Source organism: Pseudopipra pipra, chromosome 4, assembly GCF_036250125.1.
Source record: "Pseudopipra pipra isolate bDixPip1 chromosome 4, bDixPip1.hap1, whole genome shotgun sequence".
Classification (NCBI taxonomy): domain Eukaryota; kingdom Metazoa; phylum Chordata; class Aves; order Passeriformes; family Pipridae; genus Pseudopipra; species Pseudopipra pipra.
The window spans coordinates 49549956-49570713 of NC_087552.1; the positions used below are offsets into that span (position 1 = coordinate 49549956).

The 20758-nt window shown below is 37.3% G+C and overlaps 2 protein-coding genes across 2 annotated transcripts in view; both read left to right on the top strand.

The window, feature by feature from the left end:
- The first annotated feature begins 4847 nt into the window (after window positions 1-4847).
- On the top strand, window positions 4848-9406 carry CNGA1 (cyclic nucleotide gated channel subunit alpha 1). Its single transcript, XM_064653999.1, has 7 exons — window positions 4848-5011; window positions 5222-5288; window positions 5677-5709; window positions 5814-5915; window positions 6807-6914; window positions 7061-7167; window positions 8001-9406. The coding sequence occupies exons 1-7, from the start codon at window positions 4900-4902 to the stop codon at window positions 9404-9406; spliced, it is 1935 nt and encodes a 644-aa protein (XP_064510069.1). The 5' UTR covers window positions 4848-4899.
- Window positions 9407-12211: 2805 nt separating this feature from the next.
- NFXL1 (nuclear transcription factor, X-box binding like 1) overlaps window positions 12212-20758 on the top strand; it is a 46590-nt gene continuing 38043 nt past the window's right edge. Inside the window, exons 1-9 of the mRNA XM_064652892.1 lie at window positions 12212-12515; window positions 13818-13988; window positions 14323-14432; window positions 16081-16214; window positions 17705-17883; window positions 18052-18213; window positions 18319-18419; window positions 19630-19744; window positions 20073-20197. Of these exons, the coding sequence (XP_064508962.1) occupies window positions 12350-12515; window positions 13818-13988; window positions 14323-14432; window positions 16081-16214; window positions 17705-17883; window positions 18052-18213; window positions 18319-18419; window positions 19630-19744; window positions 20073-20197 (1263 nt within the window). The 5' untranslated portion in view covers window positions 12212-12349. The remainder of the gene's footprint in view (window positions 12516-13817; window positions 13989-14322; window positions 14433-16080; window positions 16215-17704; window positions 17884-18051; window positions 18214-18318; window positions 18420-19629; window positions 19745-20072; window positions 20198-20758) is intronic.

A 20758-nucleotide genomic window follows, 5' to 3' on the forward strand; every position in this document is an offset into this window, starting at 1 on the left:
TTACAGATGATGACAATGCAAGATACAAAAATAGATTAAAGTTGGCCTACTAAAACAATAATCCATTAGTACAGTCATTCTCCCATCAGTCAAGGTTACTTCACTGGAATACAGAATGACCAGAAAAATATCCATGAAAAAAATTGACACTAAACTAATATAATCATCAGTGAAGTCAATGACAACTATGTAATGGGCTTTTAAGGGAGGGCAGAATTGACACCACTGTGTTGAGCTCACACAGAATTTGTCCTGCAAACTTCTTTGCAAGTAGGTGAGGTCCTGGCCACTGTCAGACAAGGAACTGGCCTGGCCCAGTAGGACTCATCTTCCTCTGTTTGAGAACTCTGAAAAACTCCATGGTAAAACAAATAAGAAAAAAATAAGTTAGAGTTGTTTTACGGGAGTGCTTATTTTATTAGAAAACTGACTGTTCTATACCAGAGTAAAAAAGGTATGCATCTCCTTTGTGACACTCAACAGGGCACATGTCCCAGACACTCAGCGACACCACATATTTACAAAAACACTGCTCAGCATTGAACATTGACATCTTTCAGATTGCAGGGCAGGCAAAAACCCATGAGAATAACAGAGGTAAAACTGATCATGAGTCAATACTAGTTGATGCAGTGATCTTCTGAGATTCCTTTCATATCTATGATTTTAGGAGTGGAGCTATACTTCAGCCCTTCAAGGACAATGGTGAAATATATGTGAGAAATTAGAAGATAATTCACTTCTTTATCTATTTATTATGTTGGATATCTTACTCTAAATTGGTGTATCTGGCTTCAATGTGAATGAGATTATGCATTTCCTTGTTGCCCATTACTCTTTTACTTAAAACAATTTTTATTCTTTAAATTTCGAAAGCATAATCTTTTTTTCTAGAAAATGGACTGACTGTCTTAAAACTTCATCATCATGGCATTTTCCACTAAATATACATTCACAGATCATGGGATTTTTTAAGCATCAAAATATGTTGTGTTAGATTATTTAAGAACTTTAAGTAGTTTGAAATCGAGTTTCATTTTCTTCGGCCATATGATATACACATTAAAATAAACAGGAAATTTCCATTTGCAGTGTTTTGTCTATTCCAGTAAAGACCCGTCACTGCAGTAAAAAAGCATCTGCAATATTAAGAAAACAGACAAACAGACAATACTGAATATATAGTCATTTACGATATTTTTTTTTCAGTTCCAAGACAGAGCACACTCCAATATTTATCACTTCTTGTGCATGTAGATAGGGCTAGTAAGCTTCTGCTCAGCCAAGGGATAATAGTGACTGCCGTTGTCACTTTCATCTCCCTCTAAATCTCAAAATCCATCACTAGGTCAAGGAAATCCTCTTCTACTATCCATGTCCTTCCTTCGGAATAATTCAGAGGGACTGCACATGGAACTGGCTCTTTGAGAAATCAATCGTTAAAGGATTTATTTATGAAATGTTTATTATATTTAGATTTTGTGGTGGCTCTGTTCATATACTAAGGAAACGTGGCTGATTTAAAGGACTGAAATCTCTATTAGAAGCAGCAGAATACATTCCCAAGGTAAGCACACTGTTGAAGTTGCTTATTGCAGAACTGCTAAGGACTCCTGGCGTGTTAGAAAAGAAATATCTTGCTGTAGCACACAGCAGATTTTAATGTTAATGAAGATTTTTTTACTGCTTTTTGTAAAGAAAAAAATTAGATCTTTATACAATGCCAAATATTCTTACTCAAAGCATTTTCTCTCTGAAAATAATGACTACAGAAGTGAATGGAGTGGGCCAGTAAGAAAGGGAGAATTACAGAATTACAGAATTACAGAATTTTTAGGGTTGGAAGGGACCTCTGGAGATCATTTAGTCCAACCCACCTGCCAAGGCAGGGTCGCCTAAACCAGAAATAGGTAAAAGAGCAAAAGAGATGGAAGCTGATCTTCCATTCGCCACAATCCTGTGAAAGGATAATAATGCCTTCATGTTCTTGCAGCCCTAAAGACTTTGATGTATAGTAATTAATATAGTTAGTTTTCAGGTCATAAGGCTTGAAAACTTGGTTGTTTATCATAGTAGTTACATTTAAAAATCCAAGATAGTAAGAGAAAACTATTGTGATGATGCAATAAGGACAATATGGTAGAAATGTAAAATATCTCTAAAGAAAACATCTATCTGTATTACCTTTTGAACTTACTACCTGAATGTGATAATGTGAAAATCAGCATTGCACTATTAAAATAAAAGCAGTGAAACAATTTGTGACAATGTATCACTAAGAAAAATATGGGTGACTACAGAATAGTAGTGATGGTAGTGCTGCAATTTAGTAAAAAAATCTAAAATATTGTTTAAAAAACATGTATAATAAAATAAAAAAATGCATTAAGGTTAGTTCTGGACCCACTGAGTTTAATATGACATTTTTTACTATTCCCAGTATGGGGGATTTGTCACATAAATACTGTAATGAGGTAACCACAGTCCCCAAGGGATTGCAAACCAGGACCAGTTACTGTCTGTCCAACTTGCACATGCTGCGTTAGCACTTCTGTGTCTCAGGCTTGGGAATTTAAAATCTCTACACAATTTGCTTTGAGACTAGTGGAATTTGAAGATATTCTTGTGCTACACATCCTGACTGATTGAGAAGGAAAACAACCTGATGCAGCACTCACCTAAGCCTGACATTCAGATTTAGTATTTTGAGACTACAGCGTCGTCAATACTTCAACTTCTGTGCCGCTTAATACATCCAGTGCCTCAGTAATAGAAAATGTCCAGTCCTTCCCCAAATAGCAGCCCCTCATTCCCAGAAGTCCTACACATGGCTGCCATGGCACCTTTCACAGAATTCAGAAAGTATCATACAGTGCTTGCACTTACAATAGACACTAACAGAGCCAGAGGAATCTGTTTACTTGCAAAAATGCACAGAAAATCCTATTTACCTGAAGAATAGGGGAATGTAGAGAATATAGATTTCCCCTCAACCTCCAGCTCTGGATGGGTGTGATCTTTAGATATGTTCTATTTTAACACACTTTTCATCATCTTGAACCTCTAGTACAACTGCAGATCAGTATGTCTGGAGAGCACAAAGATTTTTTTTGTTGTTTTTCTTGAAACTAAAGAAGACTCAAAGACCAAATAGAGACATGAAAAATGAGTGCCTATGTTGAAATGTGGATACTGGGAGTCCTAACATGAACTAACTGGGTTAGAACCCACCCTGTCAGAGAAATTATTTCCCTTGAGATTAATGCATTTTAATTTGACTGGTGCTGAGTTGGACACAGCTTTATTTTGCACCATTATTTTTGTGGCTCTGTGGAGGATATAAGTTTAATCAGGATGGAATTTTGTGTGACAGCATTAGCAGAGCTTTCAGAGCATCTGTAAGCAGACATAAAGCTGCTTAATTCAACTTGGCGTAATTTCAATCTTCACACTTTCAAGTACAGTTTATCTTTGGAGTAAGTCAGTGGAAACTCTGTTAAAGCTTTTAGGCATGTGGTGAATCTAAACTAATATTTACCATGTCTTAGAAATTTGGAATCTTTTAATGCCTATTTACTTTAAACCTGATCCTTGTTCTTAAGCCTTTAAAGACTGACCCGCAGTGTTGGACTACATTTAGGACTATTCATGGAAGAACATGTCTTAATGTTCAGTCTTTATCTTTCTGTTTTGTAGAATGTTGTATTGCTGTATTATTTTTTGCACCATGTGTCATTCATGTCTGATAAGTGCTGGAAACATGGGTTTCCTCTCTTAATTCCTGTATTAAGAGTATTTTTATTTTCGTTGACTAATAAGGGAAGTCAGGTAAGTCTGTCCATAATATGGCAGCTGTATCATCCTGCTGCTGTTTTGCAGTTTGCTTGACTACAGAATGGAAGCACTTTAAGAATTATTCATTCTATGTCAACTGACTTCACTTATCAGTGTTACAGCCACTCATTTGTCAGTTTGTGTCTTACAGACATCTCTGTATTCTGATTTCACATGCACAGGATATTTTTACTGCAGTGGATAGCATCTGTTTTATAATCCTCTCTAAATGGCCCTGTCAAGAGCAGATCACACTTATTGACACAATTCATGCCCAAAGAGTTGGCAGTCTTAGTGATGCCTACTGCATTGTAGGAATAAGTGATGAAAAAGGAGAGCAGCAGTTAATTACCCCAGTGCTAGAAAACTGTGCAGCAAAATGCACTGTATTTTTTATAAAATATTTTCAGTATGTTTTTTATTGAGATGAACAAACTGAGCAGCAACAGCCACTAACATTTTTATTTAGGTCTTTACATACTACCTGCTATGTGCATTAGGAAATTACTACATCAGTCTTAACTTCCTATTTAGAGAACCTACTCATTGCTCTCAACAGAGTATAACTCTTGGGTATCAGACATACTGAGATTTCTTTGGACCTACAATCAGTTGATTTTAGTCTGGTTTTCAGTATGCCACCTGTGCATGAATCTGTTTATCCATTTTGATACATTAAGTTTTGAACCTTTGGTTCAAAACCAAATGAAACAGTGGTCAGTGTTTCAAATACAATTGTCTAAATATTTTCAAAGTATGTGTCAAGGCTCAGGAGAAAGACCTAAATTAATGCTTCCTCTAAGACAAATATGTGTTGAACATTCTCTTTAGCAGCAGTTGCCTGGTCATTCAGCACAATGAAGGACCCACAGTGCTCTTTCTTGTCTGATGGGAGCCTCATGGGAGACAGGAAACTGAAAATATTCTTGTTGGTCTTTGAGGAAGCAAGGATGTAAAGTATTCATCTTTAGGGAAGAAAAAAAAAGCTGCTTCTTGTTGTGAAATGGCTTGATTCTTTTTTTTGTCCAGTCTTCCTTAATAGCTCAAGTTAAGACGAACTTGACCATGAAGGTAGGAGTGATTGAGGCCCATCATTCCCATACAGTTATTCCAAACGTAGTAGTGCACGACACCAGTAAGGACCCTGGATTGATGCAGAGAGAGGAAAACAGGTATGTCAAATATACTGTTTTGTGTCAATTTGTTTTCTTTTTAGTTTGATAATATGCATAGGATTATCTAAGCACAGATGCTTGCCATCATCTAATTTTCTTCACTACTAGTAATAAACTAAGTCTTTAAGATTATGTATATTGCTTATTATAAACATTTAGGAGATTTCTTTTTATTTCAGCAGATATCACATAACTTGTTATTTTGTTGTTCCCCAGGCAACGATATCTACCTGGTGTATTTGCATGCTACAATATTAACAATAATAGTAATAAAGATGCGTAAGTAACTTCGCCATTTCATAAAGTGAGAGTACTGCAATATTGTCTGTTTAAGCAGAAATGAAGAGTAATAATATATATCTAATAATTTCTTTAGAAACAGTTATGTCTTTCAGGTAATCCCAAAAGAGATTGCATGTATATTTTAACTTTATGCACATCAGCTATGATGAGCATTCTCAATAGCAAAGCTACTGGTATTGTATCTATTAATTTTAAATAAAAGTAGTCCTAGGTGAATACAATAAGCAAAATAGTTTTTTTTTGAAGGTCAAACACCTAAGTATAATGTTATCCTTACTGAATGCAGATGATTCTAATAAATAAGTAAATGTGGAAGCAAGAGGTATGTGCATTCCATGATCTATCATATTTTTCTTTTTATTAGGGAGGAGAAGAAAAGAAAAAAAGAAAAGAAGAGGTAAGACAAAGAGTAATTATGATACTTTTGCTAATATATTCAATTTCTTCTAAAGATGTTTTAATTTGGTCTTTAACAATGGAAAATGTAAATCTATTTTCTAGCAAGCCAGAAAAAAAAAAGGATGGAGAAACAGAAAAGAACAAAGAAAAAAAGGAGAAAAATAAAAATAAAGATAAGCCCAAGAAGAAAGAAAATATAGAAGAGTAAGTATTTTTCATTTAGAATCTGTTATGCTGTCTAATAAAATTGCTTTGATGTAAAATTGAATCCACTCCTGAACACCCTGTAAAGATGTTTATACATCTAGTGAATGAGTGTACAGACTGCTGTTGTTCTTTCTAGAGTAGAGTTGTTTTGACTTAACTTCATATATGGATGACAGAAATATGCATGCATGGAAAAAATTAATCAAGACATATCTCCTTTGGATTTTGATCATCTAATATCTCTTGGATAACACCCTGCAGCAAAAGCTGTGTCATCATAAAGCAATCTCTTCCACACACAGATCTTCCACACACAAAGGCACCTACAAGCGAGTAAACTCTTCTATGATCTAAAAGTTTTTACTTTACCTTCTCCTTGGTAAATTCGTAATTTTCTGCCTAAGGACAGAAACTTAAAACAGTGCAGCAGGAACTTGCGTTGTATGATTTCCCATTCTTTGGTTTCTCTATGTAAATGTTTTATCTTTCTCAGAGCTAGAATTTTCCCAGTGAGAAAGGAATGATAGGGATGATTTATCTCACTTATGTAAACATTAGTAGTCACATAATATTTTTTTAAGATGATAAAATCAATTATCAGACAAGACCGTTATTTGGGTAGGAAAAAAAATTAATTTTAAAATTACATGTGCCACTATAAACTGAAGTGGGACTGCCAGGGTAATTTTGCCCAGAAAAATTCAGATTCTAAAGTTTGTGTCCCAAGTCATAACAGCTTCATATTTTCCATGCACTCAAGCAACTCAACTTTAATGAAGACCATTTATTTTACAATAACAATTTCTGGAATGCTTTCTTCCTCGAAAACTTTGTGTATTTCAAGTCTCTCATTAAATCTCCTTTTCTTCCCCCCTGCTTATCCCTTAGGAAGAAGAAAGATATTTTCACCATTGATCCAGCAGGAAATATATATTACAACTGGTTGTTTTGCATCACAATGCCTGTCATGTACAACTGGACCATGATTATTGCTAGGTGCTGTACTCCTTCAATGCCTATAAAGAACATCTGGCAAATCTTAATATCCCTAGATAAATAAAAAGTATTTTATTCATCACTGATTTCATGCAAGTATTTAACTTTCATTTCATGGTGATTTGCTTTTGTCTTTTCCTATTCAGAGCCTGTTTTGATGAGCTTCAGCATGACTACTTAGCAGCATGGTTTATCATTGATTATGTTTCTGATGCCATTTACGTTGCTGACATGTTTGTACGGACAAGGACAGGTAAATATACTCAATGATTAATTATTCTTTTTCATTTATTTGTGTCAGGTTTTTTAAAATAGTCAAAAACACTACTGCTTGATTATCTGAATACCCCGATGAAGTGCAAGAGTGAACAAAGACATTGAGCTAGATCTCTGAAAGACTGTAGCCTGTGACCTGTAAAAGTAAGAGAAACTGTAATGTATTACTCAAAGAATACATAAAACCTGAAGTATGCTAGGTACAAGCTATTCTGCCTGCAGCTGACTCATAAAGACAAAATAAACATGGCAATGCAGCCAAGTGAGGATTGGGGATTCTGAAAAACTCACACCTAAATCTGTTTTTTGTGTTAAAGGGGTATTCAAATACTCGCTTGATTTTCAAAATGATTGAGCAAGTAAGACATTCCCATTAACTTCATCTGCAACTGTTTTAAAATCTTATCCTATATTCAGAGCTATTGAGTAGATACAGTCAATATGGAACTGAAATTCCTGTGTCCAAATTCTTTCTCTTATTAACCAACCTTTTTATAGCCTGTGGAGGTTTTTTGGGGAGAGTGAGGTTGTTTTTTTTTTCCCAGATGTTCACCATAGTGGAAAAATGGAGGGAAAGAATCAGAGCTTAAAATGTTTATCTTTCAAAGGTGTATAATTCAGCTCAAACTGAACCATACAGAACTAAGTTGAGTATTTATAAATAAGAAATGGCATATTAAAAAGTAAGAGAAGTTACATTCCATCTGGAATTGGCACTCAAAATATTTCTTCAAAGTACATTTGGACTGACAATAAACACAGCACATTTGAAGTTGTAGCCTTTTTTTATTATTTACAATTTTATTTTAGGTTACCTGGAGCAAGGTCTTCTGGTGAAAGAAGAACAAAAGCTTCGAGAGAAATACAAGAAATCTTTTCAATTCAAATTAGATTTTCTGTCAATCATACCAACTGATCTCTTATACTTTAAGTTAGGATTGAATTACCCGGAATTAAGAATAAACAGACTACTCAGAGTAGCTCGGATGTTTGAATTCTTCCAGCGAACAGAAACAAGGACAAACTACCCGAATATCTTCAGGATCTCTAACCTTGTCATGTACATTGTGATTATTATTCACTGGAATGCCTGTGTGTACTACTCGATCTCAAAAGCCATTGGATTTGGGGCTGACACATGGGTCTACCCCAACACCTCTGATCCTGAATTTGCTCGTCTGACTAGAAAATATGTCTACAGTCTCTACTGGTCAACACTGACCCTGACTACTATCGGTGAAACACCCCCTCCTGTAAGAGATTCTGAGTATTTCTTCGTGGTTGTTGACTTCTTGGTTGGAGTATTGATTTTTGCTACCATTGTTGGTAACGTGGGCTCTATGATCTCCAACATGAATGCTGCCAGGGCAGAGTTTCAAGCAAGGATTGATGCTATCAAGCAGTATATGCACTTTCGGAATGTGAGTAAAGACATGGAAAAAAGAGTTATAAAGTGGTTTGACTACCTGTGGACAAACAAAAAGGCTGTGGATGAAAGGGAAGTGTTGAAGTATCTGCCAGATAAACTAAGAGCAGAGATTGCAATCAATGTTCACCTGGAAACGCTAAAAAAAGTTCGGATTTTTGCGGACTGCGAAGCTGGTCTGCTGGTTGAACTGGTTTTGAAACTCCAGCCACAAGTATACAGTCCTGGAGACTATATTTGCAGAAAAGGAGATATTGGACGAGAGATGTACATTATCAAAGAAGGCAAGCTGGCAGTAGTTGCTGATGATGGAATTACCCAATTTGTGGTCCTAAGTGATGGCAGCTACTTTGGAGAAATCAGCATTCTTAATATCAAAGGTAGCAAAGCTGGAAATCGAAGAACAGCCAATATTAAAAGTATTGGCTATTCGGACTTGTTTTGTCTGTCTAAAGATGATCTTATGGAGGCTTTAACAGAATATCCAGATGCAAAGGCTATGCTGGAAGAAAAAGGCAAGCAAATCCTAATGAAAGACGGATTGCTGGACATTGAAATTGCAAATTTAGGAAGTGATCCTAAAGATCTTGAAGAGAAGGTTGCCTACATGGAACGATCGATGGACAGGTTACAAACAAAGTTTGCCAGGTTGTTGGCTGAGTATGACGGTGCACAACAGAAACTGAAAAAAAGACTTACACAAATAGAGAAAATATTGAAGCCAGTTATAGAGGAAGAGTTTGCAGCCTTAGAAGAAGCAGATCCATCCACAGATAAACCTGGATTGTGAAAAGCAGATTAAAACACTGGAGGCTGCCAGTAAGACTTAGGGTCAAATCCTGAATGGGGCTGAATACATTAATTTCTAATATTTGTGGGACCTGACTATTAATTACAAAAAGTTATTTGTTGAGGCAATGTTACCAATTTCCTACAAGAAGCACATATTTGGCAGGTTTCAGGCAGAAAAAGAAGAATCAAAAATCAGAACGGAAGATAACATTTTGCTCTTGCACAAGCAGGTGGAATTATCTGCTAATGCATTATGTACTCTATGTAACACTCCTCTATGGCAAATGCATTCAGTCTATATACAGTCATATACCAGCAAATATTGGAAGTTTTGCTGACTATTTTAAAATAATTTCTTCATGTCTGCCTATGGAAAGAAGGACAGTTTTGGTAACAACAATATTATTTGAGGTCATTAACCTTTATATTAAACTCGTGTGTAAATGAACACATTTTATTATCTATTGATTACCATAAGATTAAGTATGGGATATTATATCAGGAATTAAGTATATGCAGATGAGAGTACTGAAGGCTGTAAGATTTGGAAAATACTATTACTTTATTGATTGATTTCTTGACATGTAAGTGGTTGGTTTGAAATGGTCCTTTTTTCAGGCTAATACATGCAAGGGCTGGAATAGAATAGAGACAGGAGAAAATACAACTTTTTTCAAGCATTAATGTGACAGATATGAGTGGTGCAAAATCTAGCTGTTCTTTTCACAATAATAAAAAATACTTAGCATTAAGGACAAATACTTAACATCCATGTGGCTGCTGGCCATGGACTATCAAGTTTTTATAATCTGTGATGAAAAATGTGTATGTCCCTAATATGACACTTGTGGATGCTGGCAGAGTGCAAGGGGCAGACATGACTGGAAGAGGCCAAATTCTCCCTGCAGTATCTTCTGTAGCTGTTGTTGGGGAAAGAATACAACTAAAGAGATTATTTTTTCCATTGATAGGGTATATCTTTCTTCATAACTATTTCTAAGTAGTAAAATCTACTGTTTTATATGTTAGCTCCATTTTCAACTACTTTGAGAAGCATTATCTTCTTGGATTTTCCCCCTAATTTATGTCTCTTTTCATTGGCAAAAATGTTTTTCTTAGTTATGGTCTCAGATGGGTATTTTCAGTAGAATTTGATCATAGGCACTTAGCATTGGATAAATTTAATGAAAGGGAGTCAAGAAAGGGACTGTAATGAGAGAATGGATAATTCTGTATTTAGGGCAATTTGTTTACCCTGGGAACTTGGACTGCCACTCTTAAAAAATACATAGGTACATGTTAATGTCAATAATATATCTACACATTCATTTGCTCCTTAATGAGATGGAGATATTATAAATTGGATATTTTATAAAGTACATTCCTTTCTGGTTGTTTTACTTTTTGTAATGTTGATGTTTTCCAGAATGCCAGAGATTTATAAATAACTCTTGATTCCACTGCAGGGATTAAATGTTATGAAGTACTTATTGCATAGGATATATACGGAACGACAAGGATAAATATAAATATGAAATGGCTTTCATCCACTGTTGATCCTGTGCTTTGAATGACAAATGGCTTAATGAACTCATGAGGGGAAAGAATATGCCATCCTATCACTAAAGACTCTAACCCTGCACACGAGAACAAGCATTATTTTGTCATTTAACTATATTGTGAGTGTTGGACTTTACAATCAGCATTATACCAACCCAGGCCTTGCATATAATTTGCAATCTGTATGCCAGCAGCATCCTAGATGGCTACACCATGTTTCACTAGGCACCTGGAAGCACTTTTCTCCTTTGTTGAAGTGTTTAATACTTTGTATTTGAGAAATGTGTAATATGATATTACTTTTAATTAATAAAGACAGATATTTACTGTTAACAGGTTTTTTTAATTGATCCTTCAGTCTAAGACATGAGTTGTATTCACTAGCTACCTCTTTCTTAAGAATAAAAATTCTTTAATTTAAAACACTTTGAAATAAAACAGAAAACCAGAATTGACTTCCAGTAGTTTGCTTACTATTTTCAGACTCTTTATGACTGGAAATGTTGTATTACTCAACTTTTAGGAGAATATCTTTGCTGAAAAAAAGGCTAAATACGGGATTTTCTCTTAGCATATGACAACGTATAAGTGCTAAAAGGAAATGTCAATAAAATTAAAACTATTTTAACTTGTCCTGCAGTAAAACTTTCTGGATATACTTAAATAAAGTTTCTAAACAGGCTTTGTGGTTGGTTTTTGACTCTCATACTTTGAAGAGGAGCTATGAAGCAAATGCAGGCAAGAGCTGCATGCCAGAGAAGGGGCTGCCAAAAATTTACTCTGGAGAAAAGGATGCTTTTGGGGGGGACTTTATCGCTCTCTACAACTACTTGAAAGAAGGTGGTAGTGAGGCGGGGGTCAGTGTCTTCTCCCAAGTAACAAGTGACACGAAGAGAGGAAATGGCCTGATGTTGTGCCAGGGGAAGTATGGTTTGGATATTAGGAAAAATGTCTTCACTGAAAGGGTTGTCAAGCACTGGAACAGACTGCCCAGGGAAGTGGTGGGGTCACCATCCCTGGAGGTATTTACAGATGTAGCACTTAGGGACGTGGTTTAATGGCGGACTTGGCAGTGGAGGATTAAGAGCGGGACCAGGTGGTCCCTGACCTATCCTAACCACAAGGTCTGTCTGGGTGACTCAGTGACGGGCAGGGCCGGGCCAGGGTTGCGGTGCCGGCGCCGCCCCGCCCGCCGCGCGGGGGGCGCTGGGAGCTGTAGTCGCGCTGCCGCGGGAGCACCGGCGTCCGCGCCGCCTCCACCGCCGGCGCCGGGCGGAGGGGCCGGGCCGGGCGGGGAGGAGAGGGAGACTCAGCTCCCCTCGGGGTGGCGGTGCCGGGACCGGTCTCTCTCCACCGCCCTCCGCTCACCGGCGGGGCAGGAATGGAGGCTGCCTGGCGCCAGGGAGGCCGGGGCCGCGGCCGTGGCCGCGCCAGGCCCGGGGACGGACTCGCCGCCCGCGCTGGGGCGGCCGCCCGGCCCCCGGCCCCGAGGGCCCGCGGCAGTGCCCGCGCTGCGGCCGCAGGGACCATCGGCGAGGGGGCCAGCGGTGAGTATCGCGTCCTGTCCCCCCTACCCGAGCTGCAGGGTCCCGGGCGGGGCAGCCGGCGGTGGCTCGGAGCCCCTGCAGGTGGCCAGGTCGGGGCTGTGCCCGGGACCACGGGGAAGGGAGGCTGGCGGGCCCCGGCTCCGCTCCGCGCTGCTCGCCGGTGCTCGCCATGTGCCGTGTGCTGCCTGCAGGCTCCTGCCCGCGGGAGATGCGGGGCCTCGGGCAGTGGCGCAGGGCTCGGGGCTGTGTCCTCCGGAGGGAGCACAGCCGGTGCTCCTGAAGCAGAAGAGTAAAGTGTGAAGTAAAGGATGAAGTATCAGTTTCTTATCACGGCTGGAGTTGCCCGGTAGGGACACGCATCTTTAGGTGCTCTGGTTAGGGAGCCGCGTTGCCGCGGTCTGGGAAAGGTTTGGGCTTTTGGTGCGCGGGGCTGCTGTGAGTGCAAGTTAATCCTTGTGAAATACAGCACGAAAGTGCCAAAGTCGGAGCTCTTTTAAGTGGCAGCATAGTTTCTTAAGAAAAGCCTTAAAACTAAACTTGACAACACCCTAGTGAATATATTGGGTGCAATAGTCTAATACGGAAGACTAGGAGGTACTTAAGACCTGCGATCTGCTGAAGACCTTTATATCTCCGTGGAATGTTATCTTAAAGGCACTTCGGTTTATTATGAACTCTGTTGAGTTACATAATTTTGTACCTCTGTGTGAGAACCTTCCTCTATTTCACGTGCAGTAACTTCAAAAAAAGCTTGTATTAAAATACCCCATTGCTTTTAATGCTGCCAGCTGTGAAACGGCATGAACATTCTATTGCAGTAAAGATTTGTCGAATTTGAGGGACATCAGTGAAAGTCGTAATTTAAGACATACCAAATGCAGAGAGAGTTACCTGTAGGGTATCTGCAGATCATAACAATTGTCAAGAATTGTGCAGTTTCTGTTTTTCTTCCTCATGCTCTGAAAGTTGTGTTTTTGTAGGATGTGTGTGTGGTTTTCTAAGTATCCTTTTCATAAAGCAGCATTATAGATGCATATATTCTGGTATATTTAGTTGGGTTTGTCAGTAGTAATTGATAGATAATAGTTCCTGCTGTGAATTTTATGGATTATGCACAGTAAAGAAGTAAATACTATTTATCTGTTCTTGTAAGGTATTGAAAATGTAACAATGTACTCCCCTTAAAAAAATAAAATCAGTAAGTTCTTTAAAAAAAAGGACAGCTGAAAGTATGTAGAACTGAATGTAGTGTTATGATTAACTATCATGGTATTAATCATCGGTAATATTTTCTCTTAATAGAATTATCTTCACTGAAGAAATTTGATGAAATTAAGAAGGCTAATCAGGCTGCAGCAAAAAAGCTAATTGGAGATCAATTAAGCTCCTCGTCTGAAGATGATGATGAAGATGCTGAAGTGAAACAAGGAAAGATTTTGGACAAAACGTTTAACATTTACACCAGTCAAACTGGTAATTTTTTTTTCATTTATTGACTTTTATTTTGGTATGAAAGCATAAACAATGCTGTGTCATTGTCTCTGTTTTAGGATTTTTCCATAATTGGAAGGAAAGCACTCTATACTGATGTCTTGCATTAAAGAATATTTGTTCCCAGCCATGCATGCTGGCAGTATTTCTTGTCTTTCCATGCAGAAGCAATGGTATAGTTTTAAACTGTATTAAATGTGGTTTTATAATAATATGACTGGCCTTTATTCAGAGAAAAAACCCCCAGCAGTCTCAACATGTACCAAATAGCAGATCGAACGTTACTGATTGTTTTAAAAATCTTTGTACATTAAAGATGGAGATGCAAGTGAACTGGAACGTACAAGACAGTACATGAATGAAGCTTTTCAGTCAGGGGCTATGACATGTCTCATCTGCATTGCTTCTGTTAAAAGGAACCAAGCTGTAAGTACTTTCAGTAATCTTTTAGAATGAAACAAATATAACTGTCTGAATAACATGTTTTTAATTATAATACTGAGGTAATTCGTGGGATTGTTAGCTTTAAAATGGTAAGAGTACTAAATGCAGCACTTGGCATCTTTGGATTTTGGAACACTTATATATAAGTACTTATATATGTAGCTTGTAATAAGAATATGATTTTTTTACATATGTTTGTTATCATAGTGTAGAATAGTTATTTTTAAATTTTAAGGAGTAGCAGATGTAAAAAATAAGTGCTCGAAAGCCAGTGCTTACAATGGTGTATCCAATAAGCTATGGTGTAGCAAACACCAAAGCAAGAAATACTAAGAAGTTAAGAGATACTATTGTTAGATTTATAGCAGGGGAGCTAAGATAAGCTTTGCTGCCCCAAATGCTCATCAGGTGAAAGAAGCGTGCACGTCAGAGAAATCCAGCCTGTTTCATGTAGGTACATTTTATATAGCAGAGACTTGAGGACAAATATTTTTTCACTTTTATTGTTATGTATGAACTTCTCTTTGACGTTGACAGGCTAAACCCTGTTTCTAGTGTAGTTACTTGACTCAAAAACATGTTTTCAACTCTATGTTTAACATCAAAAAGAAGTGCAGAAAACGGTTTAATTTCTTGCAATGAATATAGATGGACTACACGTACCTGATGAAACTATAGTCAGTAACTTTTTAAAAAAATGCAATACGTTTTGTGTGAATTCTTAGCATACTTATCCGTATTTTTTCAGACCATAATGAATATGTTAGCTTGAGTTTGAAGTTCTGTGTCTCCTCATAATCTTATCTCGGCAGAAGTGAGATGATTTGGTAACCTGGAAGTCTTTTATAACCACTGGTTTGCTAGTTATCTTGAATTTCAGTGTTTGTTTACTTAATGACTCCTGTTTAGCTTTAGTTTTGCAAAGTTAGTTACTGTACTTCTAGAAACTTTTGTAATTGACTTTGTCCTCTATAAGTTAATGGAAAAATTCTCCATGTTTTCACAGTGTAATTTTATAACACTGTCCAAAATTATTTAAAAAAAAAAATACAAGTTAAATTTTCTGCTGCACTTTTCTTATCAAATTGCAATAGTTTAGGTAGAGCCAAAGTCACCTTTGTGGTGCCAGGTGGTGTAATAAGGGACAGTGGAACAAACTGAGGCTTGGAAGGTGCAGACTGGGTACTGGGAAGGTAGTATGACACTTGGAGTAGGTTGTCCAGGATGGTTGCAGAGTCCCCATCCCTCAGGACTTTCCAACTTTGCAAGGCAGAGTTGTTGCTGAACAGAGCTAAGTTGGCAATAGTCCTTCTCTGGGCATCAGTTTGTGCTACATGACCTCCAACAGTGTGTTTAAATCAACATTTTTCTGATTATCTGAGTATTTTGGCCTCCATAGGCCTTGGCAAAAACTTCCCCCGGGAGTCGGGGAAGAAAAGATTTATAGGTATGAATCTGTAACAATAGAACTTCCTGTATTCATCTAACAATGGGTATAATCTATCTCTGAAAACCCATTTTTTAAAGGGAAAAGTGAAAGCTTGTATTTCTTTAGATACTACGGATGTTCATCAACAGAAACAGAAAGAAACCTAATTTAAATTAATTGACATTTATGTCTCCTCTTTAGGTCTGGAGCTGCTGTGGGTGCTTTTGTATATTTCACCTGGTGTGTATCCAGAAGTGGGCCAAGGACAGCCTTTTCCTTGTGTCGTCTCCTTTGACGGATGAGGATTTTGGGAAGAAAGATTATCCCTGGCCATGGTGAGCTTCTTGTGGTATATCTACAAAGTTATTTCTGTTGTGAAAACTATATGAACTGGTGTTACTTTAGAAAGGAACAATACCTGTAAATGATGTGCATACCAAAAAGCATTTTTAGAAGACTGACTTTTCTATTGATTTTTAAAATTATCTTTAAGTTTTCATTAACATGATTCAGGAATATTTCACAGTGATATTAAAAACTTACTGCATCAAATCTGTTCTCACTTCTGAGAAGGTAACTTATCTATCTTATGTCTCAGCTTCTAATATTTATTCCTGAATGGCTTTGCATATTTGTCCCTTTTAAAGTTGGCAACATGAAATAAATAAGTTTTAAAGAAATCCTAAAATAGCAAGATGTAGGGATTTATTATTTACTCTTTTAGTCTCTGTATAATTTCAGCATTAAAGCCAGTCTAGCAGTTTTACTTGAGATTGTATAAAAAAGAAGGTAATATTGTAGCTGCATGAATAAATTTCCTAAGTGAGTTTGCTTAGGAAATAAAAGTATCAAGTTTTTGGTTGGCAGCATCTCAAGTTGATAATGCCTGTTGTACTATAAACTAGTTTTGTGTTTTAGCATAATGTTTATAATGAAAAAAATTCAAGGTGAATGGTATTTTATTTTACATTCAGGCACATGCTAAAGCTATGCAGGCCCTATTGAGAAATGCTTTATGGTCTGTAATGTATTGTATCACGGCAAATTGACGTTTTATTTGATAAAAATGACTGCATAGGTCTTTCAAGGTCCCTGTTCTTCTCTGAGGAGTAGCTCCTTGTCTTTTGTCATTTCCCAGTGTAGCCAGAAATGTAAACTGCTTTGTTTCTTCTTCCTAGTGTTGCCTCCCTCATCCATGGCTTGCACGTGAAAGCCTGTAGAGCCTGTGGCACTTAAAAGTTCCAGACCTCTAATGCCTATCTACCTTTAGCAATAATGTATTTTTTAATTTCTTTCAACATCAAGGGTAACAAATAAAGGTGTGCTTCTTCAATCTAAATTTTTTCAGATAAAATTCTAATTATTATGCATAGTTTTAGTAGCATCGCTAAACTTTGTTTTACATGACTTACATAGATTGCTGTTAGTAAACACCTGTTTTTTAATCCCTTTTTTTAATTAGTTCTGTTTAAGTAGGTTAACTCCTTGTGGCATACGTTGTTGTGGTATTGCCTATCATACAAATTCTTCTGATTCCTACTGTGTTGAATTCTTATCTGTGTATAATCTTAAAGAAAAGAGATTGCTGTGATGGGACAATTCCTTAGACGTTCTAATGAATGCACTGTAAAATCTGACATATAGAAAGACCTTCAGTGTATATTATAAATTTAATTATATTATTATTGGTTATAGTAGTTGTAAAAATGTTATTGGTAGCATTGTAACAATCTTGGGAAGCCAAAATGATAAGAATTGCTTTTTCTTTTTAAATTTTTTTTTTAAAAAGTTGCTTTTCTTTTCACTCCTTTTTCCCTTGTTGTAGTCCAAAATGTAGGTTTGAATACAAGCGCTCTGAAACTCCCAGTAGGTATTACTGTTACTGTGGAAAAGTGGAGAATCCAACAGTGGACCCATGGCTGGTACCTCACTCCTGTGGTCAGATATGTGAGAGGGAATTCAAACCTTCTTGTGGTCATAAATGTTTGCTGCTTTGTCATCCAGGTAAATCCTTTGCCTCTCTTGGTTGCGTGACCTGTATTTAGGTAGCTGTTACACAGTTTTACTTAAAATCTGTTAAGTATGTTTAAAATTCTCAAGAATAAAAGAGATGTAGTTAAGGCTGCATTTGCTGAATGGCCATTAGCAAGCTATTCTTTTTCCTGTAATTAGGACCCTGTCCACCTTGCCCGAAGATGGTCACAACAACCTGTCACTGTAAGAAGGCTAAACCAGTGCCCCGGAGGTGCAGTGCCAAGGAGTGGTCGTGTCGCCTGCCGTGTGGACGAACACTGCTGTGTGGACAACATACTTGTGAGAATTCCTGTCATGCAGGTACACCTGCTCTCTTAAACTTCGGAGGAGTAGTTGTTTCAATTGTTAAGATACATCATCCTTTTGCAACTCCTATTCTTAATGTCACTTTGCAATTACATACAGGAGATTGTCAGCCTTGTCCACGTGTCAGTAAACAACGGTGTATCTGTGGAAGACAGGCAGCAGAAAGACTTTGTGCAAGTCCTCAGTGGCAGTGTGATCAGGTATGCTGAAGCTATTCTTTTTAACAGATTTCTCATCATTATAAAATTTGATTACTTGGTGTAATTAAGGATTGGAAAAACTCAATTCGGTAAGAAAATAATTTTTTTTTTTTAAGTTTTGAAATTGCAATTGAACATATAGGCAGCAGTGTTTGAGAACAGATTTAGTTGGTTGCCCAGTTAATTTCTTGTAGTAGCTAAAATGTCACTGTTCTGGAATTGTTCTAGGGTTAGTGTAATAGAGAATTTGACTTTGCATATTCTGCTTGTACTTGAGATTGAAATTTCAGCTGTTGCCTCCAAAAATAAGCATGAAACCACAGCTTAGTAGGCAAGACTTTCATGGTTATTTACTTCTAGTGACTAGCAGAATGAAAACTTTGTGATTCATTCCTTGAAGTATATTTGTAGCTCATGCTTAAGATCAAGGCTATGGATTGATCAACTGTAAAAAATAAAAATAATTTAAAAAAATTAAGTGGCAGATGGGAGGCTGCACCAGGAGGTACTTGGTCGTTCTGATCCCAGTAAGGAAGGCACTTAGCCTCTGTGAAGTATTGGTTAAAATACAGGTTATTTCAGCTAACACTAAGGGAGTATAATATAAAATATAGTGTGTCCTTTTAGACGTTCGGAACCCCAAGCTGTGCATCATCAAATGAAATGTGAATCTGCAGCATGCAGTGCAGACCCCATCTGTAAAACGAGCTTTCCCATTTTGGTCATTGAAACTATTGTAAGATTTTGTTACAAGAAAGCATCTTTGATCATAATTTCTACTGTCAAACAGAAAGGATGTTTGGGTGAGACTTCTTGCTACACTTCTAGATAAAGGCAGCATAATCACTGGTACCAAGTGGGAGCTGCCTCCAATCTCCTCTGCTACAGTATGTTTATCCTACAGCCAAGGCGGATGTGCAGTATAATGCAGGCCTGAAGGTTAAGCTGTATGTGCAGCACAGCACAGACCTGGACTACTCAGGTTATCTGAACCACTACCTCCTCAGTATACATGGGTCTTTCAGACTAGGATCACTGCAGGGATGATCAATTTTATATAGTGAACTCATAAAATATAAAATTTGTTTGCAAAATGTAAAGAAAGTTAAATTCCATCCAGACGTGTCTCCTACTTTTTACCCTTAGGTTGCTTTGTCTTGGTGTGTAGTTCCATTACACTTCATTTACTTGTTTTTTCTGAGTTTCTCAGGTGTGTAGGAAACGTTTGCCATGTGGTAATCACACATGTGAACAAGTTTGTCATGTTGGTCCCTGTGGAGACTGTCCTCGTTCTGGGAAAAGGTCCTGTCCATGTGGAAAAACAAGTAAGCTACATTTTTTTTTTTTAATGATAAATTAAAAAAAAACCTCATCCAGTCTTTGACAATGAGTAGTTTAGGTTAATTCTCTAGGTCCACAAAAAGTTCTTACAGTCAACTGTGACACTGTATTAACTTTTTTTGCATAGCTTTCAAAGCTTTACTTAGTACCAGGGGTTTAATTTGCGATGTGAATAACTGAGTAATTCTGGAGAAGCTTTTTAAAAAATGAGAGAGAATTGGCATTTGAACTCGTTACACTTTGCATTTTTTTCCTAAATATTTTGGCTTTTTTTTCCTAAATGTTTGCTTGTACTTCTGTCTTTTTATACAGAGTTTACATTGCCTTGCACAGAAGATGTGCCCACCTGTGGTGATAGTTGTGACAAAGTTCTGGAATGTGGCATCCATAAATGTTCACAGCGCTGTCATCGGGGTCCCTGTGAAATATGCAGACAGGTTAGTCTTGCTGTAGCAAGTTCACATTTTGTTAGGGTTTTTGAACTGTATGCCTGAAACAGTGCGAATCTCCTAAGGAAAATGAAGTTGTATCTATCACAAAATCTATGAGTTTATGTTCATTAAAAGCAGCACGTTCTTTTTCTATTCGCCTGTCGCTCCAATACATTTCTGAATAAGTAGTTGAGCATTATGTATCTGAACTGAGGCATAGATGAGTGTTTTATTGTTTGGGCCTATTTTTGGTTTGTTGTCATTTTTTTAATTAATTATATCCTAAAAGACAATTTTTCCCCAAATTTTCTAGCTTCCTTGTGGCTTTGTCATATTATGATATTCCTTCATTAGTGAAATGGAAGGTGCTGTAGCATAACAGCTACAGCATAACAGCTTTATTTTCTTGTTTTCTTACAAACAAGAAAATAAAGTTTCGGTCTGGTCCAAACATCCATGGAGCATCTGTGGTCTGGTCTATAAACCCATTGCTCTCTGGTCTCAGTTGTCTCTTCCTGAGCCAGCTTTGGCTGCAAAGTCTATGGTGAAAGTAGTTAGCACATGACA

Excerpts from the sequence above, each read along its gene's own strand:
- CNGA1 (XM_064653999.1), top strand. The coding sequence starts at position 4,900 with ATGAAGGTAGGAGTGATTGAGGCCCATCATTCCCATACAGTTATTCCA. Across the intron at positions 5,289-5,676 it reads AATAATAGTAATAAAGATGC|GGAGGAGAAGAAAAGAAAAA; the intron begins GTAAGTAACTTC and ends TCTTTTTATTAG. Across the intron at positions 7,168-8,000 it reads GTTTGTACGGACAAGGACAG|GTTACCTGGAGCAAGGTCTT; the intron begins GTAAATATACTC and ends ATTTTATTTTAG.